The sequence below is a fragment of the Pavona decussata genome, unplaced genomic scaffold (assembly GCF_977016875.1).
Source record: "Pavona decussata unplaced genomic scaffold, jaPavDecu1.1 SCAFFOLD_214, whole genome shotgun sequence".
Classification (NCBI taxonomy): domain Eukaryota; kingdom Metazoa; phylum Cnidaria; class Anthozoa; order Scleractinia; family Agariciidae; genus Pavona; species Pavona decussata.
The window spans coordinates 4001546-4029068 of record NW_028145619.1 but is presented as its reverse complement, the minus strand read 5'-3'; the positions used below and the strand labels follow the sequence as shown (position 1 = coordinate 4029068).

At 38.5% G+C, this 27523-nt stretch overlaps 1 protein-coding gene across 1 annotated transcript; it reads right to left on the bottom strand.

The window, feature by feature from the left end:
* LOC146460375 (uncharacterized) lies at positions 1-27482 on the bottom strand. The gene is made up of 13 exons (XM_085088335.1): positions 22852-27482; positions 21976-22281; positions 19206-19550; positions 16407-16465; positions 14559-14605; positions 12327-12460; positions 6609-6923; positions 5987-6331; positions 5769-5799; positions 5464-5654; positions 3609-3665; positions 3192-3317; positions 1-1760 (listed from the first exon to the last, which is right to left on the bottom strand). The coding sequence occupies exons 1-13, from the start codon at positions 22922-22924 to the stop codon at positions 1312-1314; spliced, it is 2478 nt and encodes an 825-aa protein (XP_084944461.1). The 5' UTR covers positions 22925-27482; the 3' UTR covers positions 1-1311.
* Positions 27483-27523: the final 41 nt, after the last annotated feature.

Genomic DNA, 27523 nt, shown 5'->3' with positions numbered 1-27523 from the left:
TTGGTAATTGGGAAAAGGTTTATTCCTTAGCCTTTCATGCTACATTAAAATCAAAACTTAGGGAATTCCAATATAAAGTACTAAATTCTATTGTTTACAACAATGAAAACCTATTTCCGCTCGGCCTAACTGACTCTCCACGTTGTACTTTCTTTCAAGAGGAAATAAAATACCTCGAACATTTACTTTGCTCGTCAACAGTATCTTCTGAATTTTGGAAAAACACTTTTTGTCCTTAAGGGATAATAGATCCAAATCAGTATACTAAAAGAGACAAATTTGATCTTTGAAAAATTTTTTGCTACAGATGACCTCATTTTAATCAATCACATGTTACTATTGGGAGAATTTAATATTTTGTCTTTACTCCAGTCTATACTAAACAGGTGTACCTCTAATAATCTTTCAGGTTTTATCGCGAGGACTGGACCTGTATACAACATTGAACTTTAAACTACTAGGAAGAACAACAAACTATTGTAACAGCTAACGAAATGCAAAAAATTAATCCACAAAGTTCAATAATATCACAAGACGACTGAAAGCTACTTTTGCAGTTACAAGTTCTGTGTGAGTGAATTGTGTTTCCTCTCTTGACTTGTAATTGATTTAATAGTGTTGTTTTTGTCGCTTTATTTTATGTGCTAGTATTAAGTCATTATTCCCTTTCTGTAACTGTGGAAATTGTATTTTTGAATATTTAATAAAAAATTAATAATAATAATAATAATAATAATAATAATAAGAATAAGAATAAGAATAATAATAATAACAATATTAAGAATAATAATACAACTATTCAAACTAAAGTATGACAAAGGTTTTAGTGGCTCCAGAAAAGGACGATATATAATCCCTAAGCTTGGAAATGGGTGATACAATCCCTATTTTGTCGCACTATAGCTATTCTACAGTTCTTCACATAGATAATTGTAAAACTTAGGTTGCCTTCGATTGACCATATTCCAGAGTAAAAATTAGCGGAATAGCTGTTAGGTTTCTCTTTTAAGTAAATTGACAGCCATTTCTGCAAACTTTCGTTGACACGTAAAAATTAAGAGCCATTTTGTACTCCAGTAACTCCAAACAACTCTTATAAGGGATTTCTTTGAATCATTGTATGTATTCCTTTTCCACCGGGAACAAGGTTTATCGAACTCGCCCTAAGTAAAAAAGAACAAGGGCTTTGTAGGTTCAAGTTCATAGTTCGTCACACTGTTCAACACGTCATCACTATGGAAGCGTAGAAATCCAGGATTTTAAGGCCAGGGCTAGAAATTTGTGTGTAATTGAGCATATAACCACCCTGATCTAAACAGTGACAGCTTGCGCATCTAATACAGCGTTCAACAACTTCTCCTCCCAGTCTTGTTTCCTTTTGTGTTTCTCAAAATCCAACACATTTGTTTTCCTTAAAACGCTAGGCAATCGCTTTTTCTTGAAGTTGTCAATCGTCACAAGAATCAGATACGAATCTTCCGTGTCTACTATCCTCTGGATGGCCATCTGCAGTTCTTCTCGACAGAAGTTGCTGGCCAGGTAGTTGTCAGACATAACAATCAGAACTTGGCGGCTGCCGTACACGCTGTCCGCCATGTTTTGGACGATGGGCTTTCCCAGCTCAAAGTCCCGGATGTGAATGCTGTATGGTATCGAGTGTTTGTCGAGAAGAGAGATCAGATTTTCACTAAGCCATGCAAAGTCCTTAGAGCTGTAGCTGATAAAAATTTTGTTGTTCACAAGCTCCAGTTCTGCTTTGCCTGGAAGGAAAATAACAAATGGAGTACATCATAAATCTTCTAATTTATTTTACTAAGCTACTGACACCTTACCAAACTGACAAACATTAAGAAGCTGTCCGTCGTCATCTACTTTATTCCTCCAAGACGGACACTGCCGTAATTGAACATTTACTCTCCAGGACGGAGGCCAATCTAATCTAGATCCTCCCCATGACAGGTACCCATCAAATGTGGACACCTCTAGAGTATGGACACCCACCTGATCTTGTGAGCTGTGTAAGATAGGAGCCTGGCTAATTTTTGTCACGAACACATATCTAAACTGGAAATTCTGTAATGTTGTCACTTTAATTCTTCATACCAAGCTCACAGTGTGGATACCTCTCATCAATCTAACGAAGAAAGGTCTCTAAGAAGGACACTGATGTGATCTGAAAAATCCTCAAGGTCGAAGCCTATAAAATGTGGACAGCTCTTCAAGACGCACACCCAACTGATGTTGTCATCACTCTTAGAAGGAAAACTGATATAGACACGTGCCTTTCTAGGACGGAACCTTCCCTGATTATGTCACCAGATATAGACATTTATCTAACATGGACACTACTTGAAGACGGCTCCTAAACACCTCTTCAAGACGGCCATCTGAACCCATCCAACATGGACATTCTTTCTCGAAAACGGAAACCCATTTAATATGAGCACTTTCTCCAAGGCTAATCTAATTTTGGCACTTTTCAAGATGGACATCCATCTGATATGGACACTTTGAAACAACCGTGATCCACTTAATCTGGACACTTATCTAACAAGGCCTCTTTTTTAAGATGGCCACTCTTTCAAGAATGTACCACCTCTCTGTAATTAACAAGCATTCCATAGGTTGACCTTGGGGTCCTTCTATAATGGGAAATCTCGAAAATGATTTATTCGCTAAGAGTTCAGTATTAAGACTGCAGAACTGTCCGTAATTTTTGTTCCTCTTTAGCTTCATACTTCTGGGGCGGATCCAAGATTTTAGTGACGTGGGACTCAGAGAAATGTCCGCCGAAGGCGAACTATCCTAGGGGGTCCGGGGGCATGCCCCCCCCCCCCCCCCCCGGGAAAAGTTTCAAATTTAGGTCCTCGGAAGGTGATTTCCCGCGTTTTAGGGGATATTAATTGTAGGTTATTTCATGCCTTTGAAGTAATCCCTGTTTTTAGCTATCTTAGAAATGGACTACGCTTATTAAGTATTTACAATAATCGAAACCCCACAGGTCTTCACTGATTTAAACCGCACGTGTTTAAACGTTTTTCATTTCAGTTTAAGGGGTTCTACCGAACCACCCAAACCACCCCTGGATCCGCCCCTGCGACTTCCTTCAGATTCCTTAATTTGAAGACAAAAGCGGTCGTTGCGAGGTCTTCTATGTCTTCTACATTGCAATAGTATAAAGAGGAACTCACATTTTGAGGATCCTTTTCGTGAAAACTTTAAATTGCTCTTCTTCAATAAGCACGCAACGGCGAGTATAAAGACGAGGAAGACACTAGAACACACAATGGGAACAATCCATTTTGCTACCGGGCGACCTGTCGATTTTAAAAATTAAAAGTTAAAATTATAACTTGATAGATATATGTTGTTTTTGTCGTTAACACGGGGGTAGTTGGGAAAAGAAAACCTGAGTTCACCCATGAGGAGTCAATCTGTGATCTTCCGACCACTAATTCAGATGCCCTGCTACTGAGCTACAGGAGACTCGTGGGAGCTAGGCCATTAAACTAGTTTGTGAACGACGCATAAACGATCGAAGCGATGCGATCGACCCTAATTTGTTTTCTTCGCACCTTATTAAGTTAAATCCAACTTCAAAGACTTACTTGTTGGTAAATGCGGGTATGTTACTTCAGTGGAAATGATCGTTTCTGGTTCCTCGCCTGCGAAAAAAAAAACCCAAATAAACAAACAATCAAACAAACTCGAGCTCGTGAGATGAACATATTGGAAAGAAGGTAAATTTCACAAACCAAAAAAAAAACCTGGCACTTGGAATTTCCTCTTCATTATATTCCACTGAAGAGAAAATAATTATTATCATTTTAGGAAAATAGCTTGGAAAAAAGAGAAAAGAGAAGAGAAGACAAGAAAAAGGGAAACAAAGAAGGAAGGAAGGTAGTGAGGCGATTTGGTTAAGATAAATTTCATGTTTTCAGGCCCTGGCAATGTCAATCCACCTCAAATTTTGGGCGATGGAAAAAAAAAAAGAAGATCCTCCCTTGCCCCATGTTTTTTCCACGCTGTTATCTTTACGGCAGTGAAAATGCTAAAGTTTCCCGATATTTTGGCAGCTGCAGACCAACCAGGAATCTAGAGTTTCAGCTAATAGGCCTTATTCTTTCTATATGATAATTGTCCATTACAAACCACGTTATATTCTCAGGAGAATCGACTCTTTGTCTTTTTGGAATTAAAGTAAAGAGTGCACTCCAGCGTAAATATGACCCAATTCTAAAAGAGACATTAATTGCAAAAAATTTCGGGCGTTAAAATTTTGGACGTTTTATTTCGGACGTTTAATTTTCGGAAACTTTTTCCCTCATTTCGGACAATTTTCGGACAAAAATTCCGGACACTGAGCTGAAAGATGCCTAAAGTAAATTTACGACTAAAAAACATGAATTGGACTGAAATAAAATCTGTGAAAATGATAGTTTTACTGTACCTTCAAGGTTTTACAGCCGGATACACCAACGAGAAAATAACACAAACTCAATCAAGCTTATGCCTCAAGCAGTGTCTCAAATGTTTTTCTTTCCTTAACGACTGAGCAAAGCCGCCTAATCCGAATTCTAGCCATATCATGTATATTGGCTTTGAATATGTGATGCCGTCGCCCAAGTTTTAAACTATACTGTAAAAAAATCGGACGCTTAAAATTTCGGACGGTTTTATTTTCGGACACTATTTAAGTCCGAAATTAAAATTGTCCGAAAATTTTTTGCATGTAATGTACTCCCTAGAGTACCGTCACATGATCAGTAAAAGGGCAACAAAACAACGAAGCCTGGATAAGGTTTATCCACGACATCGCCTATTTTTTCGTTTAAACAAAACTAACCCGTATCAAGAGCTTGAAAAGAAAAAAAATGGCTGCAAAATGATAAGTGCTGCGTACAGGTGCAATGAATTATAATCACACTCACAAAACGATTCTCTGTTCCCTTTAAAAGTGTGTTCACAAAACTACCAACAATCGCTCACATCATTTTAACATCGGTGAACGGTTACTTCGATTGTTACTGCGCATACAGGGATGATCCGAGAAACGCGTACAAAGACCTTTGCGTGGTTTATGACAATGTGGGAGAATCAGATCTTAGCAAGGGCGATTGAAATCAAAAAAGAATATCGGAATAAGCACCTTTTTTTGTAGGATAATTGAGCCTTAATTTGGGAAAAATACCAGACATTATTAGGTATTTCGAAGATTTTAAGAATTATTGTGAGCGATTGTTGGTAGTCTTGCGAGCATACTTTTAAAGGGAACAGAGGGAGTACATTACATGCAAAAAATTTTGGACGATTTTAATTTCGGACAAAAATACGCGTTGTTACAACTAATTTTCTTGTTGGATTTCAATAGCCCTTACTAAGATCTGATTTTCCTGCAAAAACATAACCTGCGTAAAACTGCATCGCTCAGCAAAAAGCAGAAATGATGTATTTTGGTCCCACCTGCAGGTTTAACGAAAGTTACCAATGCACTGGAATCTTTCTCCACTTTTGTCATGAAAGAGCATTTCAACTGACAGAAGTATTCTCCAGCATCTTCATCCGTCACGTTAAAAATCTTGAGAATAAACTCAGCGTGTAGGAGCCTCCTCTCACAATTGTTGGTTTTGTGTTGGTTTTTCCCATGAAACCACCTTCAGATAGACCTTTTCTTGCTATGACCCGACGCACATGAATAGCATTGTTGATTACTGTCAATGTATGACACGTGCACACGTTACTAGGCAAAGTCACAAGTACACAAGTACTCTTTCTCTGCCTCCCTCTCTCCTCTATTACCTAGTGTATTACATTGTGAGAGTACTGAACATTAACTCCTACCAAGATCATGCAAGATCCCCAAAACGAGTTTGTAGAACCTGTTGGAGGTTCTTTCCAAACGTTTCGATGAGAACCCCACCTCATATTGGAATCTGTCATACCCCACCCTCTTGAAAAAATAAAGTGCAATGTTAAATAACTGTACCTGGTTGGACCAAAGTGACAAGTTTGATAGCTTCTCTCTCAGTTCTTATCATGAAGAAGCAATACAACTGACAGAAGTACTCTCCAGCATCTTCGTCCGTCACGTTATAAATCTTGAGAATAAAGTCAGCGTGTAGGAGCCTCCTCTGACACTTGTTGGCTTTGTGTTCCTCAGTTATTGTATACTTTGTGCTGTTTTGCAGAGTCCTGTTTCCGTAGTGCCAGGTTAAGATGACTGGACCAGAGTAACAGGTTTTCCAGCTCAGTGCTGAGCACGTCAAACTTGTGTTGGAGAACATTTGGGCCAACACCATTTTTTTGCCTGATGTTATGTAACCTTCTCCACCTGTGTTCAAAATACAACGAACTATTTCAAAGAAACGAATATTTGGTTTTTAATCAACTGAATTGATAAGGTGATTTGGCCAAAGTAAAGAGATTCGAGGGCTTATGTTTTGAGTTTTAGCGCTTCTTTAAAAGGCTACAGAACTGAAGGGAGCTTTTTTAATCTATTGGTGTGGGGTGGGGGGTTAATTAATTTACGCGCGTCTAATGCTTGGTCTAGGGTAGCTAATATTTCATTACTCTTACAATTTAGGGCATCAGTGTGGCTGAATACTTACAGAGGACGTAGATATCTATTGTTCGACCGTTAGGACAACTGGTCGTTTGACTGGTGTCTGTTTTGCAGGTATAATTGCCTTCATGTTCCAGTCGTACAGTAGGAAAATGAAGCGTGCTGCGAAATTTGCCATCATTTAACTTTTCATGAGATTGATAAAGACCTCCAGTTCCATTGGTGATTGGTTCATTATAGTTTTTGTACCAGCGGACTACACGAATGGGAAATGAGAAGTCGCAGTCAAGTGTACTGTTTTCACCCTCTACGAAATTCCTTGGTCCCGAACTGCAAAATGGAGTGGTGTGTACCAGAGGAACTACAAAGCAAAAATGCTTTGATAAGCCAAGATAACTGATTTAAAACCATGACATTGAAAAGAGTGTCCAACTCTGGAGGGAGACGCGAAGGGGAGTTGAATTGCTAGTGGTGGGAATTCCAATATTAAGGTGGTTACGGAGGCTAAGCTGACCTTTCCTCCCTAAGTCAACTATTCACATCTAAATGATTACATTTAAAGAAAGGTATTTGCCAAGTTTAACAACTGGAAGACGACCCGTTTAAAAAATAAAAACGACGGAAGTTTCGTTTCTAAGGGACAATTTCGCGGCAGATTAAATATGCGAACAAAGAATTCTGCATTTGTCAGTTTTAATTAGTATGCTCTACATGCAAGCATTGCTCTAGGACAATTGCTCGGCACTTAATTAACGCAATTAAGAGAGTTCAGCTCTAAAACAACGTCTGAAAAACGTTTTATCTATTCATTGAAGGCTAAATGACATTAGTAATTCAATCCCTTGCATTTTAGCTATGCATTTGAAATATTAAGACATCATTACACGTTAATGTTTTCACCGCACCCTATTTCGTTCTTATTGCAAAAATGCGGTAACTCCGTGCCTACGTTACTTTCGGGATTTAATAGGCCTACGTTAAGGTGTTTTAACACCCAGGGGCTAAAGTGAGCCCTGGGGAGGGCTAAAATTGATCTTTGGTAGCACCATTTTTGCTCAGATTGTGAGCAAAAACGACCCCACCGTGATTGGTTGAATCAGCCCCTAAGTCACCATGAAAAAATGAAACTTATCTTCTAAATTTGCGGTGTAAATTAAATTTGGGAAGATAACTCACGTTACTTTTGCATGAGAGTTCTCTGAGGAGGGGATTTTCAGGGAGAGAACACAAGGAGAAGGAGAAAGGGAAGGCTTGCTTTTTTCCGACAACATTCACCCTCTTTTCCAACACTCCCCTCTCATTTTTGCGCCTATCAAGTATGCTTGCTAGGGCGGATGGGACTCACTTGCGGGTGATCGTCCAATGACTTAAAACCCGCCACAAACCCAACGAATCTTGGGCATACAGTACAAGTCAGCAAACTTGAATAGAGTCAAAGTGTTATTTTTCAGTCATTGTAATTTTCTTAAGCGTTGCATAGTAAAACTTGGGATCGATATCTGGAGACACTGACTTGCTGTCGAGCGAAAAAAACGGCCTTTGGGTACTGTTAACGATAATTTGCTTCCCCGGGAAAGGTTTGGTTTTCTTAAATATTCTAGCAAACTGACAGCAACCTCTTTCCAATGTTTTCTTTCTTCCTTTTTTCCTTCTTTAAATCTCGAACCCAAAGTTTCTCATGCTCTTTGGCCAGCGGTTGGTCGCCAGGAAAGACTCTGGGTAACTGGAATTTTAATTTATTACCACATGATTTATGCGGTGAAACAATGCAAACGGTTTCGAGGGAGCCAATCAAAAAGTTAAATAAAATTCAAATTCCACGGAGTCCCTCCTGGCGATTAACCGCTGTCCAAAGAGCCTGATGACTCTGGGTACGGGCTTGTCTTTCTTCCAGAGAGAAAAAAGCGTGGGAACTAGGTTAAATTAAACTGACAAATGAATACCTGGAGGCCCCTTGCACTAATAAAAAGTCACATGACCCATGCCTCCCAAACCAATAAGCTGAAATAGTGTTGATACTAGAAACAGGAAGAAATTATTGTAGATGGAAATAGTTAACGGCAGTTTTCAACAAATTATAAGGATTTGTATGGTTGTCCTGTCAGATGGCATGACTTTGCCCTGATACTCCAACTTAATGTTATTTTTGCTAAATATCTGTCAATTATACTCAAATGTTAATTTTGTGAGCAATACCAAGCACTTTTCAAGCATTCTCCTGACGTTTGTTGATTTTGAAAAGATGTTTTTCATACATTTTTGAAAAAATCCATTATGGCCACGTGACCTAATAGAAAGTTAACAATATTTCCACATAAACGCAAATTTTGGAAGTGGAAATCCTATCATTGCATTTAGAACTGACTATCTCCTAGCCATTTTCAGATGTGAAAACGTCACGTCCTTCATTTTAAGAAAAATGAGATCACGAACTCCCTTAATGTACGTGGGTATTCCAATTAACGATAAACGAAAAATTCAGCAGGGGCTAATACGCCACAGGGAAAAAAGGAAAACAAACAAGAGCACCAGTGGTGAAAAGTTAAATAAAATGTTTAAATGATGGTTTATCCAAGTCGTATAAAATTATAGAGAACCGAATCTTATCTCCCGAATTTCAAAGCTGGCCCTCCGAGCTGGCCTAATTTCGTTTTCAAAACGCGATGTTTCTTCCTCCGAAAATTATAATTTCCATATTTCTTTAGTCCAAAAATGAAAGGGATTTTAATTTCCATGTTGCGAAGCTTTTGAGGTGATACTTTATTTAAAAAAAAAACGGTAGTTTTATCCATCAAAAGTTAATCCGAAAACCCTGGCGATTTAGTCCTTCCGAAGAGATATTTACCGAAACAGAGTTTTAGGTGTCTTAGCATAAGGTACTGAAAAGGGAAATTCGAAACACGTTAGTCAAATTTTATAACAATAAACGAGAAGATGTGGCTTTGACAGTTAAACAGTATTCATTTTAATTTTCTTGCAAGTATTGTCTTTTCATAATTTAAAAAAAGCGTCAATACGGGGGGCACCCAACAGGAATATTTAAGAAAAATACTTCAATTGTCGTTTTCTGTTTTCCAAGGTCAATTTCGAGCCTTTAAAAGGGATATCTGTGCACGCTAACACAGTCTGAACTGTTCGAATTCTTTTTATAGCTGAATTTTTAAGTGGCAGAAAAATTTAGGGAACAGATGTCTATCTCCCGGATTTAAGAGTTCCTGTCAGTTTTTCAAAATTATTAGCTGTCCTCATTTCGATCTGTTAACAACATTTCTCGTCCCTTTGAAAAGAAAAGGAATAAATTTCCCTAATTTTTCTTGCGATTCAACCAATGCGAATTTCGGAGTTGATCTAGGCCGCCCGAAAAAATGTTCAATGAAGGGAACCATGGGTGTCTCTGGTTTTTTTTTTTTAGTTCTAACTCATCTCTCAATCTTGAGCGTTCGAAACATGGCTTCTTTTTGTCTGGCGGCTTATTTTTCGAACGAGATGCCCCAAGAAAATGAAACTAATATCCAACATTTTTTTTTTGCAAGGATCATTGATCTAATCAGGAATCAGTCTCGTCTTTATTATTTCCATTTCGAGCTCAACGAAATTTAAACGGAAATTTATCATTTTAAATAAAGCGTTTCAGAACCTTTGTCCCATTCCCACGGCAAGAAGGCCATTTTTCTCCCCTATGACGTCCCACGTCCAGTTTGTGTCATTAGATGTTAAAAAAACGGTGGGTCAGAGAAGCAAACACTAGTAATAATCACCAAAAGACAGCTGTTGTCCGCTGTTCAATTATACTTTTGCCGCCGACGTTCATGCCATCAACTCCGATATGTTTCTAATATTCCGAACACGTATCTCCTCATGTAGTCAGACAATTTACGTCAGGAAAAAAAATAACCATCCCCCCACTACCCCAAAGGAAAAAACAAAAACAAAAAAAAACGAAAAATTACAACTTCTTTAAGCATTTTCAAGATCTCTGGACAATTAAACTTGACAGATTGCGAAATATGATGCTTTTTCCAGCCAACGCATATCATATGTCATCTGCCGGTTATCATTAAAGTGATATACGGTATATGGTATGAACAAGGCTAGATGAAAATTTATTGCCAACAGTTAATTAAAGACTTAAGAAATTTCAGAGCAGAATACATAACTACAACATTAATTCAGAATAGAATGGATAACAAATTTTTGTTGAGTTTACATAGGACGCATACCAATAATTTTATCCGCTCGAAAACGGTCGTCATCTTATCAAAAATGCCCTTATTATCATGCTTTATCAAACAATTCTCTTAAAATTAAGGGGTATTGTGGCTTTTTAAGCGCAAGTGCATATCAGGAATAAACGCGAGCTTTGATCATAAACAAATTTCTTCTACTTCAGCAAAGCGACCCCATTAAAATGTAGAAGGTATATCAATGACTAAAATTGGCTGCTGACATGTTGATTCAAGAAGGGACTATCGAACAGTTGCCCGTTTTCTAGCGAGAGGATAAGAGAGCGAAACTCATTATAGATAGCTAGCGGGCCGGCGGAAACTCGCTTACTGAGTGCAAACTCGATGTGTCGTCTCCGACTGACGAAGGGAATTTCCCCACAGACACAATATAACCAAGCGTTACCACAGTGTCATCTAACAGATAAACTGGAACACGCACAAAGACAACAGCGATCGATTCTGTACGGGGTAAAATTGCCAGGCCCTTTTCCTAGTGAAAAATGATGTAATTCAACGAAGAACTCGAGTACCTCAGCAACCACACGTTTAATTATATCTGACACGACGATAAATCTACCCCCTATAAAAAATATATATATTGTTGCAATGGAACACTTGAAGAAGGTTGCACGAGATCGTGCAAGGATTGTATCGCGTGTCTACGCCTTTAGGTTAAAGCGTTTTGGTCAGTTCAAGATTTAGAAATTCGTTTGATTCGACCGATTGTTTCGTTTCCCTCACAGCCCCAACCCGAGAGTGGACACGGAGAAAAAGACGAATTGTAATTTTCTCTTAAGTCGTCTTGTCACCAAATTTCTGCTATCGCGCACACTGATTTTCTGTCTCTGAGAATGGGAACGCCGCCAACGCGTTTTAGTGTCAATGAATCAATTTTTATGCTATCGGAGATGCAATGTAGCTGGGACAGCAATCTCTCTTAAACCCAATTTGGTTGGGTTCAACCGCCAAAACGGTTTCAGTCTTGAAATTTAATTGTGTTGTTCTTTCTCGTATATTGTGAAGTGTTCGTATTCCCAACGGTTCACTTTAGTGGATATCTGTTGAGAAGGCCGCAATTACCTCAGAAATTTATATTTTGTTGTAAATAGATATAAAGTTTTCTCAGGCAAAATCGCAGAACAAAATTTCGAAACACTGGAAATTTAATTCCTTTCGTTTTCGAAGCGGCAAATATGTCGTTTAAAATGCAAAAAAGGCCAGCTAGCGTTTCCGTTAACCTAACAACAGCTCGTGAATTCGGGGAATAAAATTCCTTTTTCTTAAACTTTCTGCAACTTAGATTATCTGCTAAAGTATTCGGACAGATCTCACTGTATTAGCTTATACAAATATGTCTTTAAAAGGACATGAAACGATCTGAAAACACAGGAGACAGCGTTAAAGCTTAAATTTTCTCTTTGGGCGGAACCTGTTTTATTTTGTTTTGATTCTGCATAACGCTTTCTTTTCCCTTTAATGTCTTTTAACATTAATAGTTCCGTGCTTTCTGGGTTGCTGTCAGAAAGATGTCAACTTACCTGAGTACAAGATGCCTGCAATACAGCAAAGCAAAAAGCAACTGACTCGACGAAATTTCTCCATGGTGTCTTTCAACATCGAATCCAAAACAGTTACAACCTTCTCACATCTGGTCTCAGATGCAAATTCAGAACTGAGATGGAAAAAAAGAATAGAAATGATAACCCTTCTACTCAAAATATGCACATTATTTATCAACTGTCTAATTAAGTGACTTGGTATTTTTTAGCCTTTTTCGTATTGTCAGCAGAGAACTAATTAATCGATGTTGAATGGAAGATAAATTTTTCAGAGCAGAGTAGCTAAGAGCTTGACTTGTCTTACTTGTTTTCACCAGGAGTTGAAATTATAGTCGCCATTTAAACTTTGGAAATCAGAAAAGTGTGTAATTTTTACCTTTTATATGTAAATTTTCGAATCACTCAACATGTTTTCGGCTTCAAGTAAATTGAGAGGTCTTCAAGGCAACCAGAATGGCTGACCGACCAGCACCTGTTTCGTTTTGCATTGCTTTAAGCTGAATTTAATTATGCTTGGAGCTGTCGCATTTGTGAGCGAAAACCGTCCGTTGTCTGTAGAAATACAATCAAGCTAAGAAACAATTACTCTTACACTGCAAACAAATCCACCTATGCCTTATTCCTTGTAACCTCTTTTATGATTTCATAAACTTTCAAACCCTTGATATTTAATGGAACTACGTTCTCTATGTTAAGTAACACTTCGAAAATACAAAGGTGTCTGATTCGCCACTTGCCACCGAGAAACAATAGCCGCATTTTCTTTGCAACTCTCATCCTACTACGCGAAAATCCTTTGAAAATGTTTTCAGCTACGGATGACAACGAAGGTTATTGTTAGCACTTGTAATGAAGGACTCTTCCCACGCGCCTTGGGTCTACATTAAAATTGGTGACAAGTTTCTGTGTCTCATTCTTTCTTTAACTGAAAATTCACTTGACTTCATGACAGTAGTGATGTGGAAGGTCAATAATTGAGCAAGAAATTTAAATGTGAATTTAGCAAAATTTTTAATACGACCATGAAAGGTAATTCTCAACGACCTTGCTCTCTTTCATAAACATTAGTCTGGGTCAATTAAGACTTCCCTAATGTGTGCGTGATAAATGCCCCATTGTGTGGGTTTTACTTTGTTTTCAAAGCCTTTCTTTGACAGTTCGAAAAAAAGCAATCACCGAAGATTGCTCCACATAAAGGAAATGTCGAGTTGATAGTTGATCCTGATTCACATAATGGGCTCCTGATTAATGACGGTGGTGACGTCATAGGACGTCACTTTGGGCGCCATGAAAACTGGCGCAAGGTCGAGGTAAATCCAGTTAATAGAGCAACGTAATCACGCTAACCAATCAAACGAATGCAAACGGAACAATGAGCCAATCATAACTCGAAGAAATGCAAATACAAGTAACCAGCGCCAGCGTGCGCCAAGCGCGGGAAAACGAGTACGAGCAGGTCATGATTGGTTTTGGTTTTGTTTCTCATTGGTTGAGAAAGTGGCGCGAGTTTTTGTTAAGCAATCACAAAGCGAAGTAAAGCAAAACTAAAGCCACGAGTTACTTCAAGGCTCTGAAGATAACTCTAACCACACAAGCAACCAGTGATACACTTTACAGTAAGGCAAAAAAGGTCTAAAAAAATGCCGAACAGGATGAAGATGTAATTATTCCGCGAGTGTGACGGATAACCAAGGGAGCAATAAATTTCCCAGCATCTTCAAAAACGAGTGAGGAGCGACTTCTTGAAAAATTCATTTAAGCTATACTGGACCCATTCCTTACAAAATCGTACGAACGATTCTCCAATTATACTTTGTCTAGAAATATTTTCCCAACTGAATTTTGAGTTGGCCGAAGACTGGGTGAACAACTAACATCAAAGGTCCCATAATATACCTTATTCCAAAATGGCTGCCATTTAAAATTGCTTTGTTGGTATTTAAATTAGCCCTTCTTGCCTCGGTTTTAAGCTCAAAAATTCAACGAATATTTTACCCTGAACGAGGCAAGAAGGGCTAATTTGAATGCAAACAAAAGACTATTAAAATGTAAGCCATTCTGGAATAAGGTTTATACCCCTAACTGACCCCTTTTTCAAGAGATAAGCTCTTATAACATGGATTCTACCGAAACCTCTCTTTTAAAGAACTTTACCAAAGAGATCGCTTCTACGTAAACTTAAGGACAAAAATGGTTTTCGCCGATAATTACTTTCCATTACGCTGTGACACCATTAGGCGACAAGCGGCGCCATAAGGCTTTAATTGACACGCAGGAGCTTAACAGAACTTTTGAACAGATGTTCGCAGCTCCTCTCACAGCAATTGCATGATGATAACCGCTCAGTATTCAAAACGTAGCATACGAAATCTATGGCACTATGCGAGCCTCAATTTTTGCGAATTTGTTTCCATCGCGAAACACAGTACAGCTTATGTTGCCCAGTATCCGACCTAAAGAGATAGGCCATTTCCGAGTTGCTGTGAACCTCATTATTGAAGCGAGGCTAAGTGCAAAGCTTTTCATAAGAAAAATAGGTTTGTTTGCATATGAATAAAAACTAATTTTCATAATAAAAACTTTGCACTTAGCTTCACTTTTATAATAAGGTTCAAAGTGTGTTTTGGAATAATACTAAAATCTTATTTATAGTTCGTTCTTCATTGGGGAAATCAGTTAATATTTTCCTCCCAGTGCTCTATGAACAATTTCATGTTAGAGAAAAAGTTCTATGTTAAATATTTGAGTTGCTTTGTTTAAAGTACAACAAAATCTCCGTGACAGTGCCCCTTTACAGGGGAAGTATCATGGGGTGTTGTTTACTCTTTCTCTGGCCAGAGACACTAATCGACAGATTTATTGCATTGGGATGATGATTTATAACAAAACTAGACAATTAGTGTTTTTTTCCTCTTGACAGACGAACGTTTTTGGGTTTGGAAATGACATCAAGTTCGCGTGATACTTCCCTTTAAGACATGATAAAAAAAACTGGCTCCACATACACTCTTTTTTTTTTTTATAAAAACCTTTTTATAAGAACGTTAAGGCTGCGATTAACTAAAATTTAAGAACATACTAAGAACATTTCCCACGCTGAGAGTCAGTTAAGAATATTTTTATTACAATATAAATACGTATAATGGTCAATCTCTTTTCCCAAATCAAGTTCTACAGTGATGCGCTAAAATATCTGCAAAACGGTGAGTTATTTCTCGTTTGGGGGCGGATTTTTTTCATCGCTAAAACAGTTATTACGGTGGTCGGACACTGGGCCCATTTGTTGGATAATGGGTAGCGTAACTGCTCTGCAAAAAATTACATTTTACAAGGTTTTTTCTTTTCAATGCGGAATTTACCGTAAATTCGGTGCTGTTTCCGGTGGAGAGGAAAATAAGCAACTCGGAACGCCACGAACCCTCAGTTCAAAATCATTAATATCCTCACTCCCTCGTGTTATCTTATACAAGTGAATCCAGACAATGGTCCTCTCAACTGAAGGATACTTCTTCCTAAATCCAGTTTCTTTTTTGGCATCACCATCAAGTTACCTTTGCGTCTCGATGCTCCTATTTTAATATATGCATGTCACCTGTCATTAAGCGCGTATGTGCCACTTTAAACATCTCAAACGCAAGTTTACGCTCACATAAATATGATATTTCTCGCATGACTGAAAAGCGGCTTCAAAACGTGATGTCTTTAAAAATTCTGCCACAGAATGTATGATTTGTACAGTGAACCGCTGGTCTAGACGCAGAAACGAAACGAAATGAGACGGAAAATAGTAAAATGGAATGGACACTCTAAACAATGTCGTCATTGGATCAGTTAGTTGGAACTTCTTGTTCAGTTGGCAAAATCAACAGCAGTGGAAAGTGCTGCTGAGCAACTTTAATTTGTTATTTGAGACTTGCATGTGATTAATGAAGTCTCACTGTTCATCAGTTTCAGCCTAACGTGAAGTGCCTAGGTGCCTTTAAAGAAAACGAAGGAGAAGAAGGAGAAGAAGATATTTTCATTTGCTATGGATCATTATTTTAATCAATCTTAACTTACTGCCTTCAGCATCTGTGACGTAGGAGAAGTCGGCTGATGCAGCTTAATCTCTGGTGTTTCTATAATTATACAAAATTCATTAAAAAAGCATTCTGAAGTTTTTTCTTTCAGCTTTATTTGTAAAACCTAATCATAACACTACCTAGAACTGTTTTCTGTGGAACTGCATTTAGATCATTAAATCTTGTCTAGAAAAGAAAGTGAAGACATACGAAAATTAATTCCCAAAAATTTCGCGGATTTCATGCCGATTTATTGATGTTGTAACTTCCATTTAAACTGAAAAGTCCGAAATTTACTTTCGTATGTCTTCTCTTCTGGGAAAAATATAATGTTAAGATTTACAAGATTTGCTAATTTAAAGGTAACTTCACTGACAAAAGCATCGTTGATTTTTGACTACGCCGCTTAATTTCAAATTAATGAAACCCGATTATACGAGGCGGTTTGGCGCCACTCGCGCTGCGAAAATCTGTGACAAACCAAACTATTGTTTATTAAGTTCGGGTCACCTGCCGGTGTTCTAACTCTGATTGTTGTTTAGGCTCAGGTTGCAAACACGCAAGTTTTACCTTAATAAGCTTTTTTATTTTTACTCTTTCGTGTCAGTAAATGAGCGAACGGGTGTTCCGTGGACTTCAGTTCAGCAAGCAGACGTGGCATGGATACCCTTGATAAATTTTACCGTACATACGTGAATACCATAAAACGTGTCAAAGTATACCTGATTAATTGTTAAGTTTCAGTTGGTCGCGTGCGTGGAACCAACCTTAATTTGCAAATCAAATGTTCAGTTACCTTCCCACGCACTCGTTTAGTTTTAGCCTTCCATGCCATTTTTACCTTATTCTCAGTGCCAAGGTCATTAGTAAACAAATCTAAATTAATATTTCTATATTGAAAATTATTAAGATTAAACAGCGTAACAGGAAAAACGAACTGCCCTATGGCTTTCATTTAAGCAAATTTAAAGCAAAACCAAACGACATAAACTGATGCTTGATTCAACAAGGAAAAAGTTACCAGAAATATATGATAAGACAGGACTGATTATTAAGGCAGATTCGAAAGTATGAGATTCGGAAGTTAAGAGTCAGCGAATATGTGATGTAAGAAATGACAATTTCTGAATTAATTATTTGCTGCATTGAAATACTGAATGAGGTACATACATATTTTTATGTTCTTTGGATCCAATTTCTTTACTTTTCGTCGTTGATTGGGAATCAGGCATCAGTCTTGTCGTCATGACATTTAAAATCCTTTAAATATTTTTGCTTGTCTGCGATTGGGTCAAAATGCGTCACGTGACTAAGCTATTGTCAGTAACACCCAATGCAAGCTTTCAGCGAAAATAGGGAGCTTAAGCACAGACATTCGTGAGCTAAGGACGGCAACCGGAAGCCGAATGATTCCATTTTTAGCGTGGTTTTGCTCTTTACCATGGACAGAAAAGCTTTTGTTGATGACTGTGGCTTGACGTTAAAAACGCGATGTCGTAAAAACGCTCCAAAAAGGGAAAAATTCAATTTCCGGTTGCCGTCCGTGGCTCAAAAACGTCTGTGCTTAAGTTCCCTAACATTTCAAGGATAACAAACTCAATAACCTTCGTTTGGCTTGAAACTTATATACACAGATTTTCCTGACAGTTCAGTTTGCCCCAACGGTGTTTACTAACTCTTAAAGAACTGTTTGCAGTTTTCAAAATCGATAATGTCCACAGATAAATATATATTCGTGCATGTTTTCGCGCCAAATAAGTCCAAATAAGGGATTGTAGTATTCCGATTGGGAACTGAGTTATCTGGTGGGACAGTTCTGACAAATGGAAAGAGCCATTCTTTGGTCATCACGAAAACGTCTCTCGCCAAAGAGTTTAGAGATCCAATGGTGGATGTGATGAAGAGACTACCAACGGTAAGAACTACGTCTACTTTGGCCACACATTACACGTTAACCTTTTATTTTAAGCCCTTAAATATCTAGCAGCGTCTGTTTACAGCCTTACATTATCCTTACACACGGGTCATGAAGGAAAAGGAAATGAACACCACAGGTCCACATCAGCCTCTGGCTGCCTTATTTCTAACCTGAGATAACAAATAAAGGATGTATGTATATATTTAGGATAAAATATTTTTATGTCTAAATAGATTCTCCTAACTAGTACCACAAGAAATGTATGGAGAAAAGTGAGATTATTCAAGTTGTGTAAAGTGTGGTTTCTTCTTTCTCGCCTGAAAGAAATAAAAAATCAAAAAACTCGTCAGTTAATGTGTTTCCCTAGGGTTTTAGTAACACTCAAAGGCATTACTTTACCACGGAGGGTTCGAGAACACAGTTGTATTCTTCATCGTTATAGTTTGGGGGATTTCAATAAATTGTAACAAAGAAAACAAGCAGCACTGTAGTTTCGATTTGTAACATGGCGCGCGCCATATCATAAGTGAAAACCCCATGAAACCATCTTAAGAAAGATCTCTTCTTGCTCTGTACCTGAGGCACATGAATAGCATTGTTCATTACTGTCAATGTATGACACGTGCACACGTCACTAGGCAAAGTCACAAGTACACAAGTACTCTTTCTCTGCCTCCCTCTCTCCTCTATTACCTAGTGTATTACATTGTGAGAGTACTGAACATTAACTCCTACCAAGATCATGCAAGATCCCCAAAACGAGTTGGTAGAACCTGTTGGAGGTTTTTCCAAACGTTTCGATGAGAACCCCACCTCATATTGGAATCTGTCATACCCCACCCTCTTGGAAAAATAAAGTGCAATGTTAAATAACTGTACCCGGTTGGACCAAAGTGACAAGTTTGATAGCTTCTCTCTCAGTTCTTATCATGAAGGAGCAATACAACTGACAGAAGTACTCTCCAGCATCTTCGTCCGTCACGTTATAAATCTTGAGAATAAACTCAGCGTGTAGGAGCCTCCTCTGACACTTGTTGGTCTTGTGTTCCTCAGTTATTGTATACTTTGTGCTGTTTTGCAGAATCCTGTTTCTGTAGTGCCAGGTTAAGGTGACGGGACCAGAGAAACAGGTTTTCCAGCTCAGTGCTGAGCACTTCAAATTTGTGCTGGAGAATTTTTTGACAGAGACTGTTTTCTGCTTTGCTTTTATGTGACCATCGCGACCTGTGTTAAAAATACAATGAACGTCTTCAGAGAGGGGTACTCTACCCACAGCCCTACCCCGGAAGGGGCTAAGTTCCTTCAGTTTACTGTCACCTTCAAAATGACGCATACGAACTCAAGGCCAAGAAGAAGCATCTAAAACGCCAAATAAGCCATGAGTCATGTATGGCGAGATCGAGTGAACAGTTTCATTCTTTTAAAAGTCAAATGCAACTACAGGAGAAAAGATAATCTACTCTATAAAATAAGGGAAAGCAATCAAAGAAAAAAGGACGGTTGGTCGGTTTGTTGATCGGTTGCCGTTAGTTTATCGGTTGGCCGTTTGCAACGTTTTCGTTTGCGCCCGGAGGCCGGTTGTAATGTCCGCTACTTATAATTCAGCTTTTGGTTCTGATGAGGAACTTGGTGAATAGACAAGTTTGATATTTGAGAGTTTTGAAACACAAAGTCACAAGACAATAGATTGTCCATTATTCCAAGGAAAGACAGAGCTATAATCTTGGGCTAAAAAAACCGCTTCTCTGGTCTCAAGCACGCTGGAAACTGCCTTTCGGTGAGTACAATTTCAAACATTTTCCGAGGGAGCATACTTCCGGTTTGTGCTTTCCACAATCGCTTCGCGCTCTATTGAGCGAACATCCCCGTACAGTGCTTTTTAGAATAGGTCCGGTACTCTCCTTAAAATTCCGAAAACCCTGCTTTTGGTTGGTTGGTTGGTTGGTTGGTTGGTACGTCGGTTGGTTCGTTGTTTGGTTTTTAGGTCGGATGGTCGGTTGATCAGTCGGTTTGTTGGTCGGTCGGTTGGTTGTTGCTTCTTTCGCTGGTCGGTTCCTCAGTCGGTTGGTTGCTTGTTTGGTTGTTTGGTTAGTTGGTTGGTCGGTTGGTTGGTCGGTCGGTTAGTTGGTTACTTTATTGGTCGTTAGGTTGGAAACTTGGTTGGTTGGTTGGTCGGTTGGTCGCTCGGTTGGTTGGTAGGTTGGTTTGTTGCTTGTTTGCATGGTTGTTCGGTTGGTCGGTCGGTCGGTTGGTTTGTCGGTGTGAAGGTATGTTGGGTGGTTGTTCAGTCGGTTGGTTCGTTGTTTGGTTGGAATTGAAGATTGGTTGGTTGGTCGGTTGATCGGTCGGTCGATCGGTCGGTTACTCGGTCGGCTGGTCGGCCGGCCGGAGGGTTGGTTGGTCAGTCGGTTGGTTGCTTGATTGGTTTTGTCGATTGGTTCATTATTGGCCTGATCAGTTGGTCGGTCGTTTGGTTTGTTTGTTGTTTTGTTGATAGTTCGGTCGGTCGGTTGATTGGTTTGTTGGTGGGTCGATCGGTTGGTTACGTAGTTGGTTCGTTGGTCCGTTGTTTCCTTGTTTAGTCGTTTTTTGTTTTTTTTTTCTTTCTTTGGCTCGTTGGTCCATTGGTCAATTGGTTGGTTTGTCGGTCACTTGGTCGCTTGGTGGGCTGGTTCGTTTCTTGGTTAGTTGGTCGGTTGGTTAATTAGTTGCTTGGTCTAGCCTCATACCTCCAATCATGGACAAAAGTTCTTGAGACGTGAAAATTACCAACCTTTTTTCCCTAGGTGTAAATTCTCCTCTCTCTCCTCGTAAAGGGTAGCTTTCCCATCCCCCTTTTTCAATGTTGGAAACAAATAAATATCTAGGAAGTGTTTTGCAACATTGTTTTTTTTTGGGGGGGGGGGGGGGGAGGGGTGTGACTACAGATGAAAAAGGTGTTTTCATTCAAATATAAAATACCATTGTTAGTTCGACAAAGTTAGTTTTGGTAAATTGTCTCAACACTTTTGTCCATGATTGTCAGTCGGTAGCTCGAGAGAGATTATATTCCTGACCCTAATCTGCTGTTTTTGTTTTTTTGTTTTTTTTTTTTTTTTCAAAAGGGGCGAGAGACCCATGTTTTTGTTTGTTTCCGACTTTATTATTGTTTCCAAATGAATACTATCTTCCTGCGACCAGTTGTTCGAAAGCCGATTAATGCTAGTACCCGATTAAAAATTAACCGCGGTTAATAAAAGCTGATATTGAGCTAATGGTTAAGAAACGTCTGAATCAAATCTGAAAAACAAAAATCTCTTCAAAGAATCTTTATTCGTTAGTAATTTAACACTCATCAAAGTTTACGTTAACGCAGGATTATCACAATCGGGTTTTTAACAACTGGGCACTGATATTTAAGAAAGCAAATGCAATTGTTATGTGACCCTCCCCCAGGGGAAGGTGGTTAGAGTCCTTCAGTCAAATAATACAGTAATTGCAGGGCCAGATATTGTTTGAACAAAATCAAGATTATTTAACAACGTAATGTGTTGTAAATAAACACTGCCGAGGGTGAATAAAAGTTTTTTTTTTTTTTTATTTATTTTTTTTATGCGATAAACTTCAATAAGTACCGCACATTTAAACGTCAAACAAAAACAATACTTACAGTGGACATTAATGTCTATTGTTTGACCGTTTGAACATCTGGTCGTAGTCTGACTGGCGCCTGCTTTGCAAGTGTAACTGGCTTCATGTTTCATGCGTACGGTGGGAAAATGAAGCGTACTACGAAAAGTGACATCAGTTAACTGATCATATGATTGATAAAGACCATCAGTTCCATTACTGATCAGTTTATTGTTTTTGTACCAGTAGACTACACGAACAGGAGCCGCGAAATAGCAGTCAAGTTTCCTGGTTTCACCCTTTACAAAATTCACAGGTCCCCAGCTGCACAATGGCGAGGCATCTGCTAAAAAAACGAGAACTGTTTAATTTCTATTTGCGTACCAAAGTTCCCGAGGATACCGCCTGAAAAAATTACATGCAAAGAAAGGCCTAGTACGTAAATTATGATCATTTGGGTGAGTGTTGTCCTGAAATGGACTTTTTCTCGTATCAAGATATCTTCTTGGAACATATCTTTCTCAAAAAATCCAAGTTTTACATATATATATAATTTGTCATGAGGCACTGTGTACATATTAACTGTGTCAATCCCAAAAAGGGTCCCATGTGTGGTGGAAACAACATCGTTGTTGTATTGAACCAGTCGGGTCGACAGTCCAGTCCAGTTGAAAGTTTCTTTACCAAGTGCAAGCTTTTAAATCAACTCGTTTCGGACGAGACTTTTGAAATGCAATGTAAATTGATTTCAATTGTAAATTACCAAAAAAAAGAAGGAAAAAAAGAGTATTTGCGTGTTTTGTTTGAAAGACTAACATTGGTTGTCAAAGTGTGGATCCAGTATGAGGTTAGAACTTCGACGAATTTCTACTTCAAAAACAGTATTCCAAAGATAAAACTTAACATTATATTTTACCTGAAGGAAAGCAAATGAAAAGGAAAAGGCCAGCAATAATACAGCATATCCTTTTTCTTCTTGAAGAGTCCATTATCGTACCTTGTAGCCGTCTAGCCGATGGCAGAGATAAGTGTTTTGGCAGACGTCGTAACTAAGTAGACAGCTGATTGGGACAATCTTAAGACTTTCCGTACTCGTTTATATAAGTAGACTAATAACTAGTGTAATTAGTTAGCTTGGAATGCACAGGGCGTAGGTGTTGTTCGGGGGTGGATGTAAGGCGTTTTAGTGAGATCACGCCAGAACTTTTTGTCTTCTCTTGATTGAGACAAATAAAGGCGTCTTAAGAAAGCAACGTCAGCATGACTGTTGTTTGCCATGCACTACATTTTTACGAGTGCTCATCTTTTTGAGACTTCCTTTTGATAGCTCAGCAAATTTTTTTTGCTCAGTATATATCCGTATAGACTTAGCTAATTAAGGGACTGGTTGTTGAAGCTTTGCCTTGCCATGACGACAATGGTGCTGCAGTTATGTTGGAAAGGCCACGATAGTGCACAATCCTATGATTTAAAGTTCACACAATTTTATTTATTTATTATTATTTTATTTTTTTAACTTTCTTTGTAAACAATTTTTTGTAAATAAATAATTCTCAGCGTCACGCAGGATTTCCGTCATATCCTGCACGTAATGCTTTGTGGATGTTTTTTCGCTGTTCACACCCTTGTTGGAACGTGATCTGTACTACAATGATAAGGTATAAATTAAGTTCCCTCCCTATCTTGTTCAAACTCCCTGACGAAGTCTGTGTTATCAGACGAAACCGGTAGGAGAAAATAAAGAAGTTGACAAGATCTGTTGCTGTGTGCTGCTCTCTAGAGTTTGTTAAAAATAATAATAATAATAATAATAATAATAATAGTAATAATAATAATAATAATAATAATAATAATAATAATAATAACAATAATAATAAAACATCAGTGCCGTTACTGATCAGTTTATTGTTTTTGTACCAATAGACTACACGAACATTAGCCGCGAAATGGGAGTCAAGTTTCCTGGCTTCACTCTTTACAAAATTCACAAGTCCCCAGCTGCACAATGGCGAGGCATCTGCTAAAAAAGAGAGAAGAAGTGTTTAATTTTTTATTTGCGTACTAAAGTTGCTGAGGATACAGCCTAAAAAAATTAGTAATACATGCAAAGAAAGGCTAAGTACGTCAATTATAATCATTTGAGTGAGTGTTGTCCCGAAAATTACAAGTTACAAGTTAACAGGAACGTTTCTATTGGTCAGTTGCTCCCACACATTTCAAAATCTATTGTGGTTTGTACACGGAGATGGCCAACAATGCTAGCAAAAACATATAACAAAGAGGTTTGTCAGGCTTCATAACAATTGCGTTTTGTCAAATAGTATAGATCAATAAAATATATATAGTAGAATAGCGGCCTCTGGTTAAAGTGATTTGAAAAAACGAAATAGCCTGTCTGCTACCTTCGACGGATAAAACGGTGTGTGGAAAGTGAAACATAAAGAAATGTAAATATAGCGAATAGCAGGCATAAATTAAGAACTGAAAATACGTGTTTAAAAGATGTTTACAAGGATGCTAAAAGTGTCAAAATCAATGTTTGCTTAAAAGAGTGCTATATTGTTTTGGAGGCGGGCATCAGGTTTGAACAACCGCGATCCTTTTAGCAGTGTGCCAAGATTCAAGCACCGTGCGTAATTATTGTATGGATTGTTCCCTTGTCGATGGTGGCTCGATGACATGATTGAGTGTCCTTGCGTGGGCGCAGTGTTAGAGCCTTTAGCACATTTCATTGTGTTTCGGACATGTTTTCTCCTTCTGGTTTTAAACGACCTTCCAGTCTCACCAAAATAACTATGCCATGAACACAAAGCACAGGGTATTTTGTACACTGCATTACTTGAATCATTTTTTTAGCATTGTTGTCTATACGACGGCTGGGAGATTAGAGAGGATTGAAATTTACTGATCTCCTCCATAAACATGAGAAATCTGATAGTCAAACCACACATCCGAATTAAAGCGACGTTAACTTCCTCGTGATCTTGGAATGTCTAATAATAAAAGATAAACCGGTCGGCATTGCATACTAGCAATTATTCGTTCCTTATATGATTGGTGCTTATAACTTCTAGCCATCAGTTCAATTTTAAGTGTTTGTCAAACATGCTTAACTTTTTTGAAAAGAAGTAAAACCCCCACGACGTGCGATAGTTAATAAATGACATTTGTTTAGAAAAAGTGGAGTGGAGCCAAGTTTCTCCTTGGACAGTTTTTGAAAAATTGTATGAGGCTCCCAGTAGAAAACAAAAGAAGATTTAGCGGTACTGTGAATGTGCCGGCAAATGTCGTATTTCTAAATATTAAAATACAATGACTGTGTTACCAAGGTTATCTACAAAAGTTCTTTAAGGGGTTTGTTGTTGGTTCTCGTCCTTGCTCCGAGAAGTTTTTCACCGGCTACTGCAGTTTTCTCCTCTACCCAAAAACCAACCTTTTTCAAATTCCAATTCGATCTGGAGAGTACCTCCAATTAGTGCTCTCCGCTAAATACATTGACACCCAAACAAAGTGATTTAGTTCATTTCATTGTCACAAATTTGATATAAGGCCAGAAAGACAAGAACTATTCTAACAGTTTATTTCCATGTTATAAATTCAAAGAAGAAACGGAACACAGTCTAGGTTTGAGCAAGTAATAAGACAGAGGATGGCGAGGGTTGGGACTGCAAAACGTCCGCAAAAGAACAAAATACCACACTTACCCCAGTGATGGGGAGAAAATAAGTAGGGAAAGACCAAAACTCGCACAACATACATCTCTGATTCTCGAGAATACCATTACCGTGTCTTGTAAGTTAATCAGAAGTAGTGACACTGATTTGACTGGATAAAGAGAATAAAGCTGTTGGTAACAATCTTTCGATTTAATGCTCACCTCAGAGCAGAGGAATCCCACCTTATATATCTTAGTGCGACCACTCATGCAAAAGATTAATATTTGTTTTCTTTAAACCCAACTGAATCTAACCACTGTTGTAATGCAAGTAACGACCACATCTTGGAGTCCAAAGTGCCAATTCCGTTTAAAAAAATCAGTTAATCGGACCATCAGGACAAAGACTGACATGCAATTGTGCCAGGTGGCTAACGTAACAAAACCATGCAAACAGAAAAAATGACTAAGAAATACTCAAAGTTATCTTTTTATAATCTGCATTTGGTGACCGCTATGCTCCCTCTCTGAGATTCGTTCTTCAATTTTGTAGGTCATCAGTAATCTGACACTTCCCCTATTATACTCCCGTTAATACGACGCCTCGGGAACGTTAATACGACCAAAATTGCATGGCACGTTGATGATAGTCCTAATGGTTTCCGCAGGCTAAACTGCGCCTGTAGTCATCGTAGCATGCAGCCTCAACTGGTGAAACGGCTGAATTCGTTTTCAACTTAAAACACCAGCGTCATCGCATACAACACCGAAGTAAGCTGAGAATAAGAGTCTCTTACCGTTGTGATCGAAGATCGAATTTCGCCGAGTTCCAGATTAACATTAACCCGAGCCTGCCTGAGACCACTTTTTTTAAAAAGGAACAAATAACTTTAGAATACACTTTATCAACATGTTATTTTTCATTTAAGTGTACTCCCAGATATTTCGTTCCTTGAATCCTTTTGATCTGCTAACTCCAATGGTGACGGAGAAAGTTATTCCGAGGTTCGACATTCTAAAGTTTGTGCCAAATAACATAAATTTAGCTGTAGTAACGTTTAGGCTAAGCCTGTTAGCCGGCAACCAGTTTTTAGTATGCTTGAACGTTAATTGTCGATATACCAGCAGCACTCCGATATAGCGTCATCAGCGTACACTGACTTAAGGCAAAGAAGAATTCAAGCTACAAGTTATACAATAAAGTTCTAAAAAAGTTTAAAATAATTTCCTTGAATGGGGTTGAGCTCTCACTTCCTATCTTGCTCGAATACTTTTTTTTTGTTTTGTTTTTGTTTCTTGTTTTTTTGTAATGCAAATAATTGAAATCACAGAGATGTTGAGTCTATTGTTTGTTTTGCTTCATCTTCATGGCGATGGTACAACTCGATTAGAGGGTCCAGGGGCACCCAACGACAAATGATGTAGAATGGGGTATTTCAACACTAAATTACAGTAATTGTAGGTTCAAATGCACTGCCTTTTCTTGGCCTCCACTCCCCCTCTCCATACCCCCTAGGTTGACTTTCCCAGAGTTCTTCCTCTCTCTTGGCTCAATTTCCGCCGCTCCCTCCCTCCGCCGGTCCCGTTTTCCTGGCCCATTTTCTCGAACAGCGGCTATCTTCTCTCATGTCTGACAAAGCATCTTCCGGCATGGAGGTTGAATCCTCACTTTTTACCTTGCTCGCTCCCCGCAGTCTCACCTTTCTCGGTCATTTTGCATTGTTAACTGTTTTTTTTTTTTTTTTTGGGGGGGGGGGGGGGGCTCAGCGTGCGATTAAACTGCCTGCGCGCAGTTCCTTTGAAGCTAAGGCTTATGAGAAGTACTAGTAAAGGTTAACGATCAGGAAATATCAAACGTCCGTATTTTCTTATCGTTAACCTTCAAATTAAAATGCTCATAGAACCCGACTGTTCAGAAAGAAAATAATGCAAA